Source organism: Macaca fascicularis, chromosome 15 (assembly GCF_037993035.2).
Source record: "Macaca fascicularis isolate 582-1 chromosome 15, T2T-MFA8v1.1".
NCBI classification, from domain to species: domain Eukaryota; kingdom Metazoa; phylum Chordata; class Mammalia; order Primates; family Cercopithecidae; genus Macaca; species Macaca fascicularis.
In genome coordinates this window covers 96,235,743-96,254,687 of record NC_088389.1, presented here as the reverse complement: position 1 = coordinate 96,254,687, position 18,945 = coordinate 96,235,743, and the positions used below count along the sequence as shown (strand labels likewise).

General features: G+C 37.4%; 1 protein-coding gene and 1 pseudogene across 1 annotated transcript in view; both read right to left on the bottom strand.

Annotated features, from left to right (window-relative positions):
- Positions 1-2,176: 2,176 nt before the first annotated feature.
- On the bottom strand, positions 2,177-2,974 carry LOC102133594 (ATP synthase subunit d, mitochondrial pseudogene; annotated as a pseudogene).
- Positions 2,975-9,144: 6,170 nt separating this feature from the next.
- LOC102137288 (histone-arginine methyltransferase CARM1-like) overlaps positions 9,145-18,945 on the bottom strand; it is a 278,594-nt gene continuing 268,793 nt past the window's right edge. Inside the window, 1 exon segment of the mRNA XM_074015792.1 lies at positions 9,145-9,296. Within this exon segment, the coding sequence (XP_073871893.1) occupies positions 9,203-9,296 (94 nt within the window). The 3' untranslated portion in view covers positions 9,145-9,202.

Here is an 18,945-nt window from a genome sequence, read left to right as displayed (position 1 = left end):
ACAATCATGGAGGCTGAGAAGCCCCTCAACCTACTGTCTGCAAGCTGGAGGCCCAGGAAAGCCAGTGGTGTGATTCAAGTTCAACTCCCAAGGCTTGAGAACTAGGGGAGCTGCTGGTATACATCCCAGGCCAAGGGCAGAAGAAGACCATGTCCCAGTTCAAGCAGGCAGGCAGGCAGAAGTTCCTTCTTCCTCTACCTTTTTGTTCTTTCAAGCTCTCAACAGATTGGATTATTCCCACCCACATTGGGGAGGGCAATTTACTTTATTAAATTCAACTGATTCAAACGCTAATATCATCTGAAAATACCCTTGTAGACACATCCAGAAATAAAGTTTACTCTGGACACCCCTAGTGCAGTCAAGTTGACACATAAAATTAAACATCTCAGTGAAGGACATGCTTTGAGGTCCTTTCTAATTTACAAATACTAAAGTTATGTAATTTCCCCCATAAAATGCAATAAATGAACACTTTAATAAATAAGCTCCTTTCATTCTTTAATAATTCTGTAGCTACAGGTTGGAATAATTAGTAAAGTTACAAAATTCCTTGACTGGAATAAACACAACCCTACATTACATCATTTTTATAGTAACATTTACTTAAGCACTTACTTGAATTTTCAAAACTAAGGTGAAGATGATGAATAGAAATTTTTAATATGAGGGGAGTTGTTGCTTGCATGGAGGTGCATCCTCTGAGTGATCTATAAAAAGTCAGTTATTTCCCCACACCTACCTCGTAGCATATATCTGTACCAAATTTTAGCTTCAGCAAAATTAGAAATTCATAAACCTCACAGATCTTCAGGATTGTTCAAAGATAGGAAATAATACCAATTTGTGAATCTTTTTTTTTTTTTTTTTGAGACGGAGTCTCGCTCTGTCGCCCAGGCTGGAGTGCAGTGGCCGGATCTCAGCTCACTGCAAACTCTGCCTCCCGGGTTTAAGCCATTCTCCTGCCTCAGCCTCCTGAGTAGCTGGGACTACAGGCACCCGCCACCTCGCCCGGCTAGTTTTTTGTATTTTTAGTAGAGACGGGGTTTCACTGTGTTAGCCAGGATGGTCTCGATCTCCTGACCTCGTGATCCACCCGTCTCGGCCTCCCAAAGTGCTGGGATTACAGGCTTGAGCCACCGCGCCCGGCCGTAATTTGTGAATCTTTAAAAGTCAGAAGTTTCATCTCTTATGCCAGCTTTTATATATTGATAATGGCTTCCGAGAACATGGGGCTGAGAAGGATGGCAAGGCCTCATCAAGTCTCAGGAGGAAAGAGTGCTAGGACAGATTATGCATGTCTGCCCTTAGTGTGGGTGGAGCAGAGGCAGAAGCCATTATGTATGTATTTCTGCAATCTAGGGTTTATATTTTCTGCCTACCATGCTTGAAAGGCAATTAGAACATTGCCATGTCTGATTCTATAATTCTAGTTACTCTTAGGATCAATTTATTTATTTAATCAATGTACATTTATTGAGTACCTTCGATGTATGAGGCATACTGTTAGGCAACACGGGTAATAAAAAGATGAATTGGACCCAGATCCAGCCAGTAAAGAACTTAAGTCTGATAGAAGAGAAAGATGTGTGCATGATAAAATGCTGCAAGATGGGACTAGATAAGGGGAGGGACTGGAGGATATGTCAAAGGTGGGAAAGGTATCTTTAGTGAGTGTGGAAGGAGTCAGCAAGGCATACTGGGGAGGGTGTATTAGAAGTGAGTCTTGTAGTGATGTAAGATTGTTCATGTGGATAGAACGGGAAGACTATTTCAGACTGGGGGGCCAGAATGAGCAAAAGCACCAGAGTGGAAAGTTTTAAGCTCTGGATGACTGCCTGACTGATGAGAATATGTAGCTGCTATTTATTCCAGTTCTCCCTACAGAATGAGCAGGTTGCCTGGTGGGCTTCATTAGACTGGTGTGCTGATGTGACATCCACTTTTGTAAGAGTTGTTTGGGCCAGGGGAAAACCTGCTCTTTAGAGAGATCATCTTTCATGACCATTTGACATGTGACATATAACAAATGTCTTAAAGAAAAGGAGAGGCCTCACTGCCATCTCACACTGTACATTTTTATTGTAAACCTAAGAGAAACTGACAAAGGCACCATCTTTATTCTCTTAACTACACACAGACTCATCAACTATTACTGCCAGTGAAGAATATTCCTGACATCATATTATATTCAACAACATGAATAAGGCAAAAATTTCTTAACACATTGCTGAGCTAGAAAGTCGCTGCTGATTTGTTGAAAATGTTTGCAAAAATAGATTGAAATTGTAAATAGAGGATCACTCCTAACATGCTCTTATCTCAGTCATATGTGTTGCATACATATAAACATGAGGTAGGATTTTGTTAAATTTCTTTTTTTAACTGTATTTTTATTTTTAATGTCCAGAATGTGTAATATAAGGGCCAGATCTCCCTCCTGGACTCCATTTTAAACATTCTTGATTGGTTGGTGAGGTCATTAGGGATACTTTTTCTTGTCTAATTTGGTTTCTGGGAAAGCTTTGTTCAAGTCCTCAATGGTCATCTGATCAAATGGAATTAAGTTCTTCTTCTCCTTCTGTTTCTCATATTCTACAATCCTGGCCTTTGAGAGAGACACCCACTCAGCGTAAGATTTCACATCATCTTTTTCTTTAGCATACACCTGGGTGGTATATTTATCCTCTGGCATGGGAATCTTCAGGGCATTAAACTTCTTCTCAAAGTCATCCACCAAGCCTGCCTTGGCTACATGGTCCTTGTAGTAAGCCCAGTCGATAGTTGGTGGATTCTCAGGTAACGTAGCCAACCTGGAGGTGAGGGTCTCATTCCAGAATTTCAGGGAATTAGCAATGGCCTTTTGGTTCTGGGGTATGATCTCTGCAAAAGCTACCCAGTCAGTGGTTTTTAGAGCAAGTTTTCACCCAACCATCTTGGGATCCTTCACCAACCCTGGCTGCCCACAGTCCACAGGCTAAATTTCTTTAAAAATACTTCTAAAATTAAAGTAATGTTGTTTGTTTTGCTATAATAGTAATAAAGAGAAACCCACAATTAAAAGAAATTTAATCTTCAGGCACATGAAGAAAATTATAAAGAGTTAGTGTAAGAAGCACTAAGAAATAGACTCTTCAGTAAAGTTAGTATGCAAATTTTAGAGTTAGAAAAAATATTAAATAAACTGAAACACCCTTGTAAAGTTTAGAATGCACAGATCATGAAGTATGAACTGGGATGCTGATAAAACTTCACAGGCCTTCATTTTACGTATTGCTTGGCTTGTTACTGTCTTCTAAGCAAACCTAAAACAGAGAAAGTGATTCTATGACACTGAAGTGGTTAAGTTCTAGCCAGACCCAAAGCTATAAGCAAGCAAGTTTTGTTTTCATGTCCTCTCCTTCTCCTCCTTTCCTCTTTCCCCTTTCCTATTCTCACTCCCATGCCTTTCCCTGGAGTTTATAGGGGCAGCCCTAAATCTATATTTACCCACTATATTTAGTATGTTTGATTATGCACAGCCTGAATTCAGATCCAAGACGACGATCCAGATTTTTGTTCATCAAAAGAACTTTTTTTCTTTTCTGTAGATTTATAGCAAAGCCTAAGCACTGATTTATTTTTCTGCTACTCAATAGGCTTATCTTGCCTGGGGCCCTTGCCCTTACTTCTGTCTTCTGGTAAGGCTCTGCTTGTGCATCTGCCCATGCTGGCTCCTTTTTTGACATTTAGGCCTCTATCGGGTGCCACCTCTTGGAACAGACCTCCTCCATCAATCCTCCAATCCTTCAATCCTGGCCTTGACACTTTATAGCTTATTCCTTTTTCACTTCCCTATAATTCCTTTATATAATCATTTTTAAATAAGTTTTTATGTAATTTAAAAAATTTACACACAGTAAAATTCACCCTTTTAATGTATAGTTCTTTGGGTTTTGACAAAGCATATAGCTATGTGTTGCCACCTCTACAATCATGATATGGAAAAGTTCTATCGCTCACCCCTAAAATTTTTGCATACCGCTTTAGAGCCAACCCTTCCAAGAACCCCACCTCTGTTCTATTTTTGTTTGTTTTTGAGACAGGCTCTTGCTCTGTCACTCAGGCTGCAGTGCAGTGGCACAATCTCTGCTCATTGCAACCTCCACCTCCCAGGCTCAAGTGATCCTCCAGCCTCAGTACCCCGAGTAGTTGGGACTACAGTTGCAGACCACCATGCCCAGCTAATTTTTATATTTTTTGTAGAGATGGGGTTTTGCCATGTAGCTCTGATCCGTTTTCTTATCTATAATGTTGCTTTTTCCACAGTGGCATATAAATAGAATCTAATGGTATGTAGCCTTTTGAATCTGGCTTCTTTCACTGAGTATAATGTAGTGATATTGTTACACATATCAATATTCCATTCTTTATTATTATCATTATTATTCCATTGTATGAATGAACTACAGTTTGTTTGTTTATTCTCTATTTAAGAGACATTTTAGTTGTTTCCAGGTTTGGTGATTACAAATAAAGCTGCAATAAACATTCAAATATACTTTTCACTGTTAATGCAAGTTTTCATTTCACTAAGGTAAATATCAAGGAGTGAGAATTGCCAGGTCACATGGTAAGTGAATGCTTAATTACATCAGCAGCTATGAAATGGTTTTCCTAAGTGATAGTGCCATATTGTATTCCTACCAGCAATAAATGAGAATTCCAGTAGTTCTACATATTTCTCAGCACTTAGCATTGTCAGATTCTTATATTTTAGCCACCTAATAGTTGTGTAGTGGTATCTCATCATGGTTTTAATTTAAATTTCCCTAATGACTAATGATGCCAAACATCTTTTCATGTGCTTATTTGCTATTATACGGAAATTTTTTTTTTCTGGTAAAGTAGTTGTTCAAATCTTTTGCCTTTATCATTACTTTTTAAATTGAGTTTTCTTATTACTGGGCCTTCAGGCAGAATTATATCACAAGTTCTTTTAATATTCCAGATTTTTTTTCAGGTTTGTGATTTCCAAATAGTTGCACCCAGTGTGTGACTTGTCTTTTCATTTTCTTAGTGTGTCTTTCCAAGGTTATGAGTTCTTAATTTTGAAGTATTATCATTTTTCTCTGAGTTTTTGCGATCATATGTAAGAAATTTTTGTCTAACTTGAGGCCACAAAGATTTTGTTTTTTTCCTAGAAATTTTATGCTTTTAGGTTTTATATTTTAACCTATGATTTATTTTAATTTTTGTAGATGCTATAAGATATGGATTAAAGTTTATTTTTAAAAATCACATACTGATATCCAATGATTCCAGCTTTTTTGAAAGACTAACTCTTCTCCATTGAATTATCTGCAACTCTCAAAAACCAACTGACCATGTATGTTAGGGTCTGTCTTTGATCTAATCCATCCTATTGACCTACACATCTACCCTTTCATGAGTACTGCACAGCCTCAATTACTGTAGTTTTATAGTAAGTAATGAAATCAGGTAGATATTACCCTTCATCCTTTTTGGAAAACTTATCACCATCTGAAATTATCCCATGTGCTTAGTTTTTTAATTCCTTTTTGAGATAGGGACTTGCTCTGCCACCCACGCTGGAGTGCAGTGGTATGATCAGGGCTCACTGCAGCCTCAATCTCCTAGGCTTAAGTGATTTTCCTACCTCAGTCTCCTGAGTAGCTAGGACTACAAGTGTGCACCACCATGCCTGGCTGGGTTTTGTTTGTTTGTTTTTTGTTTTGGTAGATATGGGGTCTTGCCATGTTGCCCAGGCTGGTCTCAAACTCCTGAAATCAAGCGATTCTCCCACCTTGGGATCCCAAAATGCTAGGATTACAGGCATCAGCCACCTTGCCCAGCCTACTTTTAAAAAAATTTCTGTTGGAGACATCAAACCATGAGACTCTCTAGAACCACGGGACCAGGGAGTTTGTTCCTATCTCATTCTCTGTTCTACTTCAGCACCAAGAACAGTACCTGATACACCATAATTGTTTAATAAATTGGTTGAAGGAAAGAAGGGAAGTTAAGAAATACTTAAGTTGAGGAAATTAAGGGAACTTAATATTTTGGAAAAGGAAGGATCAAATTATTTTGTGAGAGCTATTAATGTAATAATAGAAGTTTGCTGTGGTGCTAGCCTGGAAGATTAAATGCTCTTTTGGCCATGATATTGTGATCATAAGCTTATTTCTTTGGGGACCCATGAGGAGCTCTTTGGGGCCACATTCATTCACTCATTCATCAGACATTTATCCAGCAGCTTTGTGTAACACTGTGTTACAAAGGGCAGTGACAAGGTCTTGTCTCAAAGTATTAGGGGTCCCAGACAAGTTAAACAATAACTGAGACCAACCTCATCCAGATGCCATAAAAGTGATGTTTGTGCAGGGGTCTTTGAGTGATGTGGGAGGGGCATCTAACTCAGCCTTGGGAAAAGCTTTGCAGAAGAGGCCATGCTTGATGAAGTTTTCAAGTTTCAATAGGAAACTTTGAGCCCCACCTTCCCTTCAAATGGTTCACTCTGTAACAATGTACCACAGGTTTCTTCTTGTATTCTAAAGGACCACCAGCTGTTTCTGGATTTGGGTCACTGGGGGTGGTTGTTTTACAGATTAACTCTGAAACTCTGCTCTAGGTCTCCCAATAAATGCTCCCTTAGCACCCTTTCCTTCTCCTTCATATCACTTATTGCAATTATGATAATTAATTGTGCATCAAGCTATTCGACACCTACTTCCCTCCCACTACGATACGAGTTTCCTGGAGGCAGAGATTGAATCTGTCCCAATCTGCTGCATTGCTGCTGCCTAACATAGTGAATGGCCCAGCCAGGTCTTGTGCAGAGCCTGAATGATGAAGCGCTAGTCTCAAAGCTCTTGTAAAATCTGCCAGGTTACCTGAGAGCTTGTCCTCTCTGATGAAGTGTTTTTGTCCTCTTGCTCAGTTTTAGGAACAACTGTTAGCTATTCTTTTATTTTCAAATTACTTTAAAATAATTAATTTTCAAAATAAAGGTTTCCACCCCACCAAGGAAAAATAGACATTTTCACATTATATGCAATGGTGGACGTTTGTGCCTTTAGTAATAAATTTGCTGATCTTGAGATGTTTCTAGTATGTAAATGATGCCCAGATGGTATGCTCTTGCATGTCGGTAGTGTTTACAGTGCCTTAAAAATGGTAGAACAAAAAACAAATGGAGAAAAAGTTATTTTGGTGCTAAATTACCAACAATTTCTCTGGGTAACACCATTTATTTTAGTTCTTCCCAACACACACACATGCTTCCTCTCAGATGCTGTAATAGCAAACTGGCATTGAACTGGCAGTGGGAGTGGTCTGGAGAAGGGCATTACCATTGTTGAACACTTAACTGAGCACCTATTGTATGCTAAGCACTTTTCTAATATTCTGTCATTTAGTCCCCATCTCCACTGAGGATGCTGAGGTCTAGACATCAGGAAAGGGATGGTGAAGAAATATAGTCAAGATCTGGAATTCTCAGGGAATTAAGTACCCTCCTCTGCTTCTAAGTCTGTCAGCTGCTGAGTAAGAGGCAAAGAAAAGGAAAGTCATGTGCCCTTCATTCAACAGCCAGTCTGTTTTGATTGAGCTGTGGCCATCTTGAATTATCCTCAGACCTTACAATCTCTCACTATGACCTTATGGTCACTGTTTGTGCCTTCACGCAAGGGAGGTGTTGGCCCTGGCCAGGATCTCTCTGGGTGGTTTTTTGGTAAAAGCCTTGTTCTTGTAAGATAAAGCAGAGGTGGGACTCAAGAGTTAATAGTTTACATGGTTCTTGTATTCAAAAGGCGAGTTTTCTGAAACCTTCTAAGTAGTCACATTCTTTTTCAAATCCCAAATGATTCTGTTTGGAATAAACTACAAATCATCATCTATTTACCATATTGAGAGAGTTGGAAAACAGAGAACAGGAAGAAAAAGGAGGAAGAAAAAAAATTAGCATTTATTGAGCACTAATTCTGTGAACTGTTAGGTACTTGGGCATGTTATGTAAATTCTTGCAATCCTAGTGAGGTATATGCTTTTTATCTCATTATACAGATAAAAACACTGAGGCCTACATAGGTTACATAATTTGCCTCAAATTGGTCTGCATGTTAGTGAGTAGTCAGCTTGTTCTCTCTGAGGCCCAAACTTGTGCCCTGTGCTTTACATGGCATGATTGTGTTAAGGACGGATGAAAGCAAGGACACCTCCCTTCCCTCAGAATTAAAGACATGATCTGTATCTCTAATGGGCAATGAGTTTCAAAGATTCACACTGTATGTGACAACTGGTATACAATATATTACATTGTAGCTTTGCCCTTTTTTTTTTTTTTCCTTTCCTGCTTCAAGGTCAAAATCTCTCATTTTCTTATCTCTGCTAAAGAATTATTGGTTTGGTTTCCTGAGTTTCCTCTTTGCTTCAAGTTTTTCAATACTACAGAGATATGATTCTTTGACTAATAGCCTTTGGGAGACATTATGAGGAAAAAGTCTCTTTTTAATAAGGAAATCAAGAGTAACAGTGTCCAGTGGTTTTATTTGTGTGGTTGATTTCATGTGTGGATTTTTAATTGGCTCATATTTGAACAGGTGTCTAAGGATGGGGAGTTTTTTTTTCTGGAAACATTTGTTGTATTCATCTCACTGTGGCAAGTTCCTTGTATCAGATGAAATCTGCATAGCTTTTAAAGAGAGGAATGTCCTGACTTATGTGAGCTACACATCCAATGAGTCTCAAAAAAAATGTAACTTAAACGAATTCATGTTTTAGGTGTATTGAAATAACTGCTACATAAAGTGAATGAAAGTCAGACTATCTTTGAATCCCACATTTTACAGATGAGAAAACCAAATGCCAGGGAAAGAAACTTGCTTTGCCTGAGGTCACACAGCTCATTATAGCTCAGCTGGAGGACTGAGCTCACTTGGAACTGGAGGACATTATAGCTCACTTTGTAGGACTCTCTAGTGACTTTGTTTCAGTATCAGATTGTTATGTATTGAATTCTGTTTAAGGGATCATAAAACATTCAACTCCATACAGGCGCCAAGTCTCCTCAGAGAGGAAGAGAACTAGTATATACTTTCTTTTCCTCTTAGGAAAGATAGAGTTATTCTGTTCCTCTTTACCTGGTCATGGAGTGATTAAGATTTTATAAACGTAGGTGTAAAATGCATGGGAAGATTTCTTACCTAAAGAAAGGATTCTTTAAGTCAAGGATGTTCTCAGATCTGAAGCCTGTTTGGTTCACCAGCGCCACGATCTGAATGTCATAGCTCTGTCTGCATTACAGAGAAAACCACATCTCACAAGACTGGTTAGCTACTCATGTACATATAAGGCATCTTTCATATATGCCTACTTCATAAGGGTTTTGAGAGTAGGTGTTTGGCATCTTATATATGTACATGTGCATTTATTTGGAAGCCATTAATATTTGTAGAGGCAATTCAAAGTCTTGTTTATTCATTAGAAGAATTTGATAGCTATAATTTCTTGATCTAAAAATTACAAAGGTAATGGTACTTCTGGTTGATCAAAGCACATTTTTGGGAAGGGGTGGAGTAGAGAAGCTTTATCAACATCAATGACAGAAAATGGCTTTAAGTAACAGAGATGCTTTATATGTCATCATTGAAGTTCCAAAACAATCTCAATCATGGAAGGACTGGGTGAGCTAAAATTTCAAACTGATGTAAAACAGCCTAACAGCAAACAGATGTGATTGATTTTAAGAGGCCTCAGATGAAGGCTCATGCAATTACAGTGAGAGGAATTGGCTGTTGAGAATAAATAACATTCTTGGTGACTAATCTGAAGGAGTTATGTTTGTAGGATTTTATTAGTCATTCTTAATAATACATATATTTCTGCTGATTATAAAAATGTTACATATTCACTGTAGAAAAAATTGAAAAATAGAGAAAATATAAGGAAAATAATCTGTAATAATAGATTCTTTCAGCTAGTATATTTTCCTTCTATTTTTCTCTCTGTATACTTATAGATGTAAATGTTTAATAAAATGATGCTTAAGTACTGCTTTATATATTTCTTCTTTTATTTGACATAAGCGTTTATCCTATATAATTCTTGAAAATGTATTTTTCAATTATATGAATTACATAATTCTTATGAATTATATGAATTTATAGCTCTATTTAATAATTTCCCATTGCTGAATATTTATATTTTTATAATATATTATTACTTATAATAACAAACACTGAATTCTTTACAGAAATGTGGTAAAGGACATTCTTGCAATATATCTTTATGTCCTACCTACAATTATTTACTGGAATAAATTAGAGGTTGACTCACAAGGCTAAAGCATATTAATGTATTTATAATTCCCAAAACTAATTGCTAAAATATCTTCCAGAAAGGGTACCAAATTACTTCCTCACCTACAAGCATGTAAGTGCCATTTTTTTTAAGAGACAGCTGTCACTCTTGCAGAGGCTGGAGTGCAGTGGCATGATCACAGCTCACTGCAGTCTCAAACTCCTGGGATCACATGATCTTCCCGCCTCACCTGCCCAATAGCTACCCATGTTGCCCAGGCTGGTTTTGAACTCCTGGCCTCAAGCAATCTTCTTGCCTAGGTTCCCCAAAACATTGGGACTACAGGTGTGAGTCACCATGCCCAATGTGAAAGTGCTAATGTTATCACACCTTCCAAATCCTTAATATTTAAATATTTGGAGTTAAAATATTGTGGATTTTTAATTTCCTTTATTAAGCATCTTTTTTAAATTTCAGAAATTAATGAGTGATATAAAGTCCTCTATTCGCACTTCCACACTGTCATTGCCAGTAGAAGCCTGAATAGCCTTAAATATAATGTCATATCCTGTAAAGCCAGTAACTCAAGTTCTTGATTTTATTGGGACCAGGCAAACTAGAAGGAAAACATAGCTACAACATGTTTAAAAATCAAGACTATATCCTTTGATCCTTTTTTAACTCAGCTAATTGGCTCAGAACATTGTTTTAAAATTTTTCTTCTATGATAACTACATCCAATACTTCACTACATTTTTGATACCTGAAGGTAGATTCAAGGGGAACTAGATATTGTGACAATGAGCTCCCTAGAAGAGGTTCAAACCTTGCTGGAATCATAGAAAGACTGAGATATCAGCCTGGTAAATAAGTCAGGGAGAGACATACCTACCCTTTTTGCCAAATGAAAGACATCTTAACAATGTCTGAAGTAATTAAAGTAGAACTCCAAGTAGGAATTGAGTACTCTGACGTATGAGTGGATGTGTGTATTTATGGACGCACATATGAACCAGGTTAGTCACAGGAACTGCATGGTTCTTGTTGTGGTTGGGATGAACAATCAATAGATTTTTGTTATGGGGTCTTCGGCAAGGCTTTTTTTTTCAGAATAGGATGTACGATAATGTAGCTACTTCACACTCACTTTTTACAACCCACTCCTCTTTGCACACTATCAAAATCCTATCTTCTCTGATGGAAGGAAAAAGAGGGAGCAGTTTGGGGTCAGTCTGGGCAGTGAAAAGCTGAGATTTGTGGTTAAAGCCCTTTAGTGTGTGGCGGGGGAGATTGGGGGTGCAGTGAAAGAATAGTCAGGTTCACTGATTTTATAGTGATTCACCTGACCAAGGAGAATGTGTCTTATTTAAAATTTCAGGAAAATAATGCACTTTAATAGCAGTGTCGTGCTAATGCCAAGATACCCAGAAGGTCAACCCCAAACTCAACAATTAAAGTGTAATGTTTATGGAATGTTTCTAAAGCAACCAATAATGAATAATGTAAAACTGTGTCTACAGAACTTTTAATAACTATTAGTTCTTTTGAACCAGTTATTTGAAAATGTGCATTTTTAAAACCCTAGTTCCTTGCCACACTTAGTTATTTTAAACTGTATAGAGACAGAGCAGGTGGGTTAAGTGGGAACATATCTTAGTTCAAGGATTGAATACAAAACCATCGCTTTGTATACCAGCATTTCTTTTGCAATATCCAAGAATAAATTGGAAACTTGGGAACAACATATGCAGAACATGTCTTTCCAGAGAGTATGGTAATTCATGATAATTTCCTCTTACAGAAAACAGAAGATGAAATAGTGGGATAGGCTTAGTTCTGACCATCAAAAAATAATGGGATGGAGAAATACGTGGCAGGAAGCTGGGAAAAAATTACCCAAGTCACCGAGGAGTCACTGATACATAAAGAAATGAAAGCCTCTGCAGGCATGGACTCTAGACCAGTGTTCTTCAAAGGGGTTGAGTTTTCCCCCAGAGAGAACGTGGGATGACACATTGGAGTGTGGAAGAAAATGCTGAACTATTAAAAATTTTTTCGTAGTTATGATGGACTGAATTGTGTCCTTCCAAAACATATGCGCAAGGTCTAACTACCAGTAGCTATGAATGTTACCTTGTTTGGAAATAGGGTTTTGCACCTGTAACCAAGTTCACAAGAGGCCATACTGAATTTGAAGAGATTCTAAATTCCATGGCTGTCCACATAAGCAGAAGAGAGGACACAGAGATACATGCAGGAAAGACAGCCATGTGAAGACAGAAGCAGAGACTGGAGCCATGCAGCTCCAAGGAATCCCAGGGACTGCAAGGCACCATAAGAAGCTGAAAAGCAAAGGGCAGCTTCTTCCTTTCAGCTTTCAAAGGAAATGTGACCCTGCTGGCAGTATTTCTGTCAAAAATTCAGTGTTTATCATTATAAGTAATAATACATTATAAAAATATGAATATTCAACAATGGGAAATTATTAAATAGTGCTATATATTCATATAATGCCATTGAAAACTACATTTTCAATAATTATGACATAGGATAGATACTTGCTTATGTCAAATAAAAGAAGGAATATATGAAGCAATATTTAAGCATCATTTTGTTAAACATTTACATCTGTAAGTACACAGAGAAAAAAATAGAAGAAAATATAATAGCTGAAAGAATCTATTATCATTATGGTTAGATTCAATAAGACTGTAATCATATTTTAACTAATATGGTGCAACATTAGTGAGTTAAATACCAGCCATGTGATAGGCATATGGGTCAGAGCTAGAAGAATATGAGTAACATTGTAGAACAAAAAAATGTCATCTAAAGCTGCACTAGCACATTCTATTACTTCACTGTGCTGAGTAATGCACAATAGTTTCTTCCATAATTCCTTCTGATGCAGATGACCACATATATAACTATGGAGAGGTTTTATTTTATGTGATGTCCAAGGTAAAACAGTTTAACAATGACCATTAGAAATAGCAATGATTGCAGTGACGCTTCCTATGCTTTAATTCTTTGATCAGCATTTCTTCTAGGTTTATAAACTATAAAGCTCATCAAACTCTCCAAACCAAATCCCTTGGCAAATCTGGGTACAGCAGGCCTTCACAGGGATCCAAAAATATTAAATAATGTTCAAAATATTTCTCTACAAGTGGCTGAGCTAGATCCAAAAATCAGCCTATATTTATTTTTCAATGCATCCTTTGATTTCTATTTTTGTATGTCTTACAAAATATATAATATATGAGTTTCTATATATGCATATGTACACATAGATCTGTCTATGTATGTGTGTATGTATATATGTGGATAGGTATATATAGCATGTCTGTATACACGTGTGTGTGTGTGTGTGTGTGTGTGTGTGTGTGTGTGTGTGTGTAGTGAGAGAGAAACTATTTAGTTCTGGGCTTTCTCTTATTATTACTGTAGTACATGCACATAATTAAAAGAGTATTGGGCTGGGCACGGTGGCTCACACCTGTAATCCCAGCACTTTGGGAGGCCAAGGTGGGCGGATCATGAGGTCAGGAGATCAAAACCATCCTGGCTAACATGGTGAAACCCCGTCTCTACTAAAAAAATATTTTAAAAGTAGCCAGGCATGGTGGTGGGCACGTGTAGTCCCAGTTACTTGGGAGGCTGAGGCAGGAGAATGGCGTGAACCCAGCAGGCGGAGCTTGCAGTGAGCCGAGATCACACCACTACACTCCAGCCTGGGTGACAGAGGGAGACTCCGTCTCAACAACAACAACAACAACAACAACAACAACAACAAAAGATAAATATTGGTATACTTGGGGAAGACATACATAAAGTGTTTTTATTCATAGGTGCAGATGATCAAAAAACTTTAAAGACCATTTCTACAACTTTCAGGATATAAATTTCATAAAGTTAATGAAAACACTAGGTTCTATTTTATTGCTGGAGCAATAAAATGAATGACAGCTCCAGAATGATGGGAGACTGTCAAAAATAAAATGTTAATAGTACAATCATAAATGGACCTGATGGGGAAGAAAAGGGCAGTTATTGTCACACCTGTGAGGTTGCATAGGGAACTCTCCTAGGAGTTCAGAGTTTAAAAGAATATTTGACAATAAGGTAGGGGGAGATTCTATCCAAAGCAGTACGAAGGGACAGTACCTTACTGAAAAAGAATGAAAACACTGACATTCACGAAGTGCAGAGGCTTTTAGAAAATACCAAGGAAAACAAGGATTTCAAACCCAAAATATCTGAAGAGAGATACTAAGAATAAGGATGAGAATAAAGGAAGAGGAATTGGAATTAAGATTTACTGTGGGCTTACTGTGTGTTAATCACAAATACTATCTTATCTCTTTTAATATTTGTAAAAGTCTGATGAGACAAGGATTACAAATACTACTTTATAGGTGATGGATGAGGTGAGGAAACTGGGATGTTAGATTCATTAACCTGACCAAAATCACTCCAGTACCAACCAGTATATAGAAGAGACTGAAGAGAACCAGCACATAGCAGACTCCAAACTGTGGTCTCTTTACTACATAAGGGTGCTAACCTACTAAGATTAAAAACTTCCTCCCTTCCTTTCTTCCTTGGCAAAGCATTACATGGCCATATTTTAGCTGCTTCTTTCAATTGTGCTAGACTAAGTTCTTAATGAGAGACGGATATCAGCTGATGATGCCTTCACTCAGTTAGTAATTCCACAATATTTCTGGGTGTCTGAAATATATTAAGTAAAGAGGGATACACCATAGAATAAGACTCAGTCTCTCTTCTCAGGCAGCTCACATATAGAAAATTACAGCAATAAATAGGTGCTCTAACAGAGGTACTACAGGGCTGTAGGAGCCATGGGCAGGAGTGTGAAGTAAATGGTTTGCCTCCTTCTTACCTTTTAAGAAGGGTAGAAAAAATATTACCCATGAGGATGAAACACAAGGTATGTCAGAAGAAAAGTAATAGAAGAATAAGATGATTTAAATTCACTCACAAAATTATACGCTAAGAAACTGTAAAAATATAAATATCTGAAAGAAAAATAATGTTATCCTGGTTTGCAAAAAGCAGAAAAGACAAAGTCCAAAATTCCAGGCAGATGTTGGCTATTGCTCCTCTGTGCTTTCCTTTTTTTTTTTTTTTTCCCCCAGAACTGGTCATTAAACAGATGGTTGGTAAAGATTTAGAAAGAAAGTAGTAACTTTCAGGATGAACATGGCATAAGTCAGCATTTTCCACTTTTCCTTCTGGAAGCTATCCAAAAACAAGGAGAATCGAAATATTCTGCAGATGGCAAACCTCATTTTCTGTAAAACTAGGAGAAAGAGATAATCTGCAGTCTTCGACATATGTGTAAGGGCTGTAAAAGCAGTCAAGATTGGTTATTAGTCATGTGGGAAAAGGTGCAAAAGAAGTGCAAAGAGGGACAAAAGAGCCCAGGGGCAGCACATCTTAGCACCTGAAAATAAGAAGCATTTTTCTGAAATGCAAAAGGTATATTCCTTGTTTGTAACATCTTGTGCAGGAACTGGGGTGAGCAGAGCTTTGGGCAGAAATGCTCCTGGAACTGGAGCATGGTGGAACTACCTAAAGAATACAAGAGGAGCCATTGTTGCAGGAAGCAGTGTGATTCTGTGGCAACCTAGAAGAAGAAAAAGTTTGAGTTGAGAAAAACCGATAGCATGAAAACTGTCACATCTTCTTCTGCCACAGAAACTTCCTCCTGTAAATAACTGCCCAGAAAAGTCCTATAATTTGATGAACAATAACATCAAAACAACAAGCACGAGAGAGGTGATCAGGAAAAAAAGTAGAAAAAAGTAGTAAAATTTACAAACACATGAAAAACGTGTATCAGTAAAATGATGCCATGGCACATATAAAAAAGTGAGCAAATATTTTCTCACGATTTTTGAAACATAAGGAAGTCTTCATCTGTATGAAGGAAGCAATAACTTTCATGAAGGAAGATCATGATGCAGACGGAAGAGAACAAGAAGGATCTTAAGGTGCAGATACGGAAATGTCTTTGAGATGTATTGCTAAATGAAAAAGGACGTAGAAAGCAGATACAGAATATTACTATTTAGGTATAAAAGCAGTGAGGAGGAAATAAATAAGAAAGTAGATTCTTACCTTTACAGTGTTTTGTAATTTTATATCTAAAATGAAACTCTGAGAGGATATGCAAGAAATAATAACTGAGGCTACATGATGGGGGAAGAGGAGGGGCCCAAATGAGGTTAAGGAGATAGAAAGTCATGATAATTAGAGATCTAGCTCAGTTTCACTACAATAAAAGCGATGTCCAATTAGTTTCATTTCCTTTTTTTTGGCAGAGTTATTGGACTGGGCTATGAGAGTGAAGTCAGAAATTAAGTTTATTTAGATATCATATTCCAAAAAGGTCATATTATATTTCTTTCTGACCTAGATGGAGAAATGTGGCCTGGGAATGAATACAGGTGAGTGGATTTTGAGCTACTTCCATGACCAAAGCCAAAAGGTGTGAAGAAAGCTGAATACATGCAAACTTTGAAGAAAGATTACATCCTTGGCTTTTTTCTACTTAATGTTTTTTAAATCTAAATTTGCCTATTAAATCTGCAAAAGATAAAATGGTAGGAATCACTAATATGCTAAAAACTTTAAAAGAAATAATCCACTGGCTCTAGTAAAGATCCAAAAACGATAGATAATTGAATGAGTGGAATAAATACAAAAACCTGTACCGAAGTTGAAAAAGACCAGCTGCATACTAGGAAAAGGGAGAAATGTGATTTGAAAGTCAATCATGCAAAAATACACTTCTTGTGTTTAATTGACTATACACTCAAGTAAAATGGATCCCAAACTTAAAAATATATTACTATGATTCAAAACAGAAATAGTTACTATTGCTCTGATCCCAGCATTTATCAGAACACATATGCTGTCGTCCTGTAATTAGTTCTGAAGAAATGTTTTCAAAGGGGACACTGATAACCAGGGTATTTCAGAGGGGGAGAACTTAGAATTTCAAACTATTTCAAAATCACTCTTATGGGAGGGAGGAGTTGAGGATGTTAGCTTAAAGACAGGTAGGCTAGAAGGACATTTGGTAAAACTCTCCAAATATTTGAACAATTGCCATTTAGAGGTTACAGCCAACTTACTTTGTTCAAGTTCAGAAACACAACTAAGATCAATAAGTGGAATTTATAGAAAGTAAGATATAGAATCAACAGCAAGGATAATTTTTTAATAATTGGAGATGTTGAAAATGGGAGACATTAATAGCCAAGGACCATATGAAGCATAACCTAACCTTACCAAAACTTAAATACAAACCAAACAAGACGCTACTGTAAAAAAATATTTTTGGGTCTATCAGACTGACACAAATCACAGAGATGGATAACATGAAGTTTAGGAAAAGATGTAGAGAAATGAACATGCTTATTTATTGCTGGTGCAAGGGGAAATTGGTGCAACCATTGGGAAAAGTAGTATCTACCAGAGCATAACATGTACATACTCTGTGATTCAGCATTTCCATTTCTAGGCATCTCATTTGAAAACACTCATGTCACCGTACACACTGTGTGTTCCAAGATGTTTAGTGCGGACTTTGTTGCAATGCCAAAATAATTGAAAGCAACCTGAATCAGTCAATCAGAGATTTTTTTTTAAAAAAAAACATCATAGTATAACCATGCTCTGGACTATTATGCATGTATTAAAAAGAACAAAAAAAATCTATCTGTGCAGATTCAGGACTTATTACTAAGTAAAAATTAAGTTGCAGACTTCTAGTGTAACTTGTACAAACAAGCCCCACCATGATGTTCTTTACTGGCACATCACGGAAAAATCACCTGAAAGTATACAAATCAAACTGTCACATCAGAGGCGTGGGGTGAGGTGTGGGACTGGAGAAGGACTCTATACACTTGTGTAGTTTTGAGTTATATGTATGTTAGATTTTTGTAATTAAAGAAATAAAGACTTCAAAAATGAAAGAGTTAGTTTGTGAGGTGGCGAGCTCTTTGTCACAGGAGTATTCAAGCACAGGCCTTTCTCTGCTTAATAGTTTTGAAATAAAAATTTGACTGTTACATCTGCAAAAGATAAAATAGAAGGAAGAGTGAGAGGTAGCGAGGAAAGAAAGTTGAATAAGATGACCTCTGAGTACCCCTGATACCCTGAAGGTCTTGGAACCACTCCTCTACTCTTCCATCCTCTAACTCACACAGCAGAGTTCCAATAAGGTGAAATAGGACATGGAAAAAATGAGAGATAAATCGAGGTAAATCTTGCAGATAACTCATGAAATCCATTTCCACAGAGTCCTTCCTGACACTATATACTGCCTCTGGAATGCTTTTCTCCCCTGCATACAGATCAATTTTATTGTACTAAATTTGGGGGTATGTGGCCAGACCGACCGAGGTAAGTCAGTCCAGGAAGCTGACACAAGGTTTAAACACTTGATCATTCAAGCCTTGGCAAATACTCCTGTGAGCTGCTGGATTTCCTTCCTTCCTCCACGATCAGGTAGAGAACACTGCCTTTGAGTTATGTGAAGCTCCTCTTCTTTACCACACACATTGCTCAGGCAGGCCTCTGGAAAGCTTGCTGTCCGTTTGTACA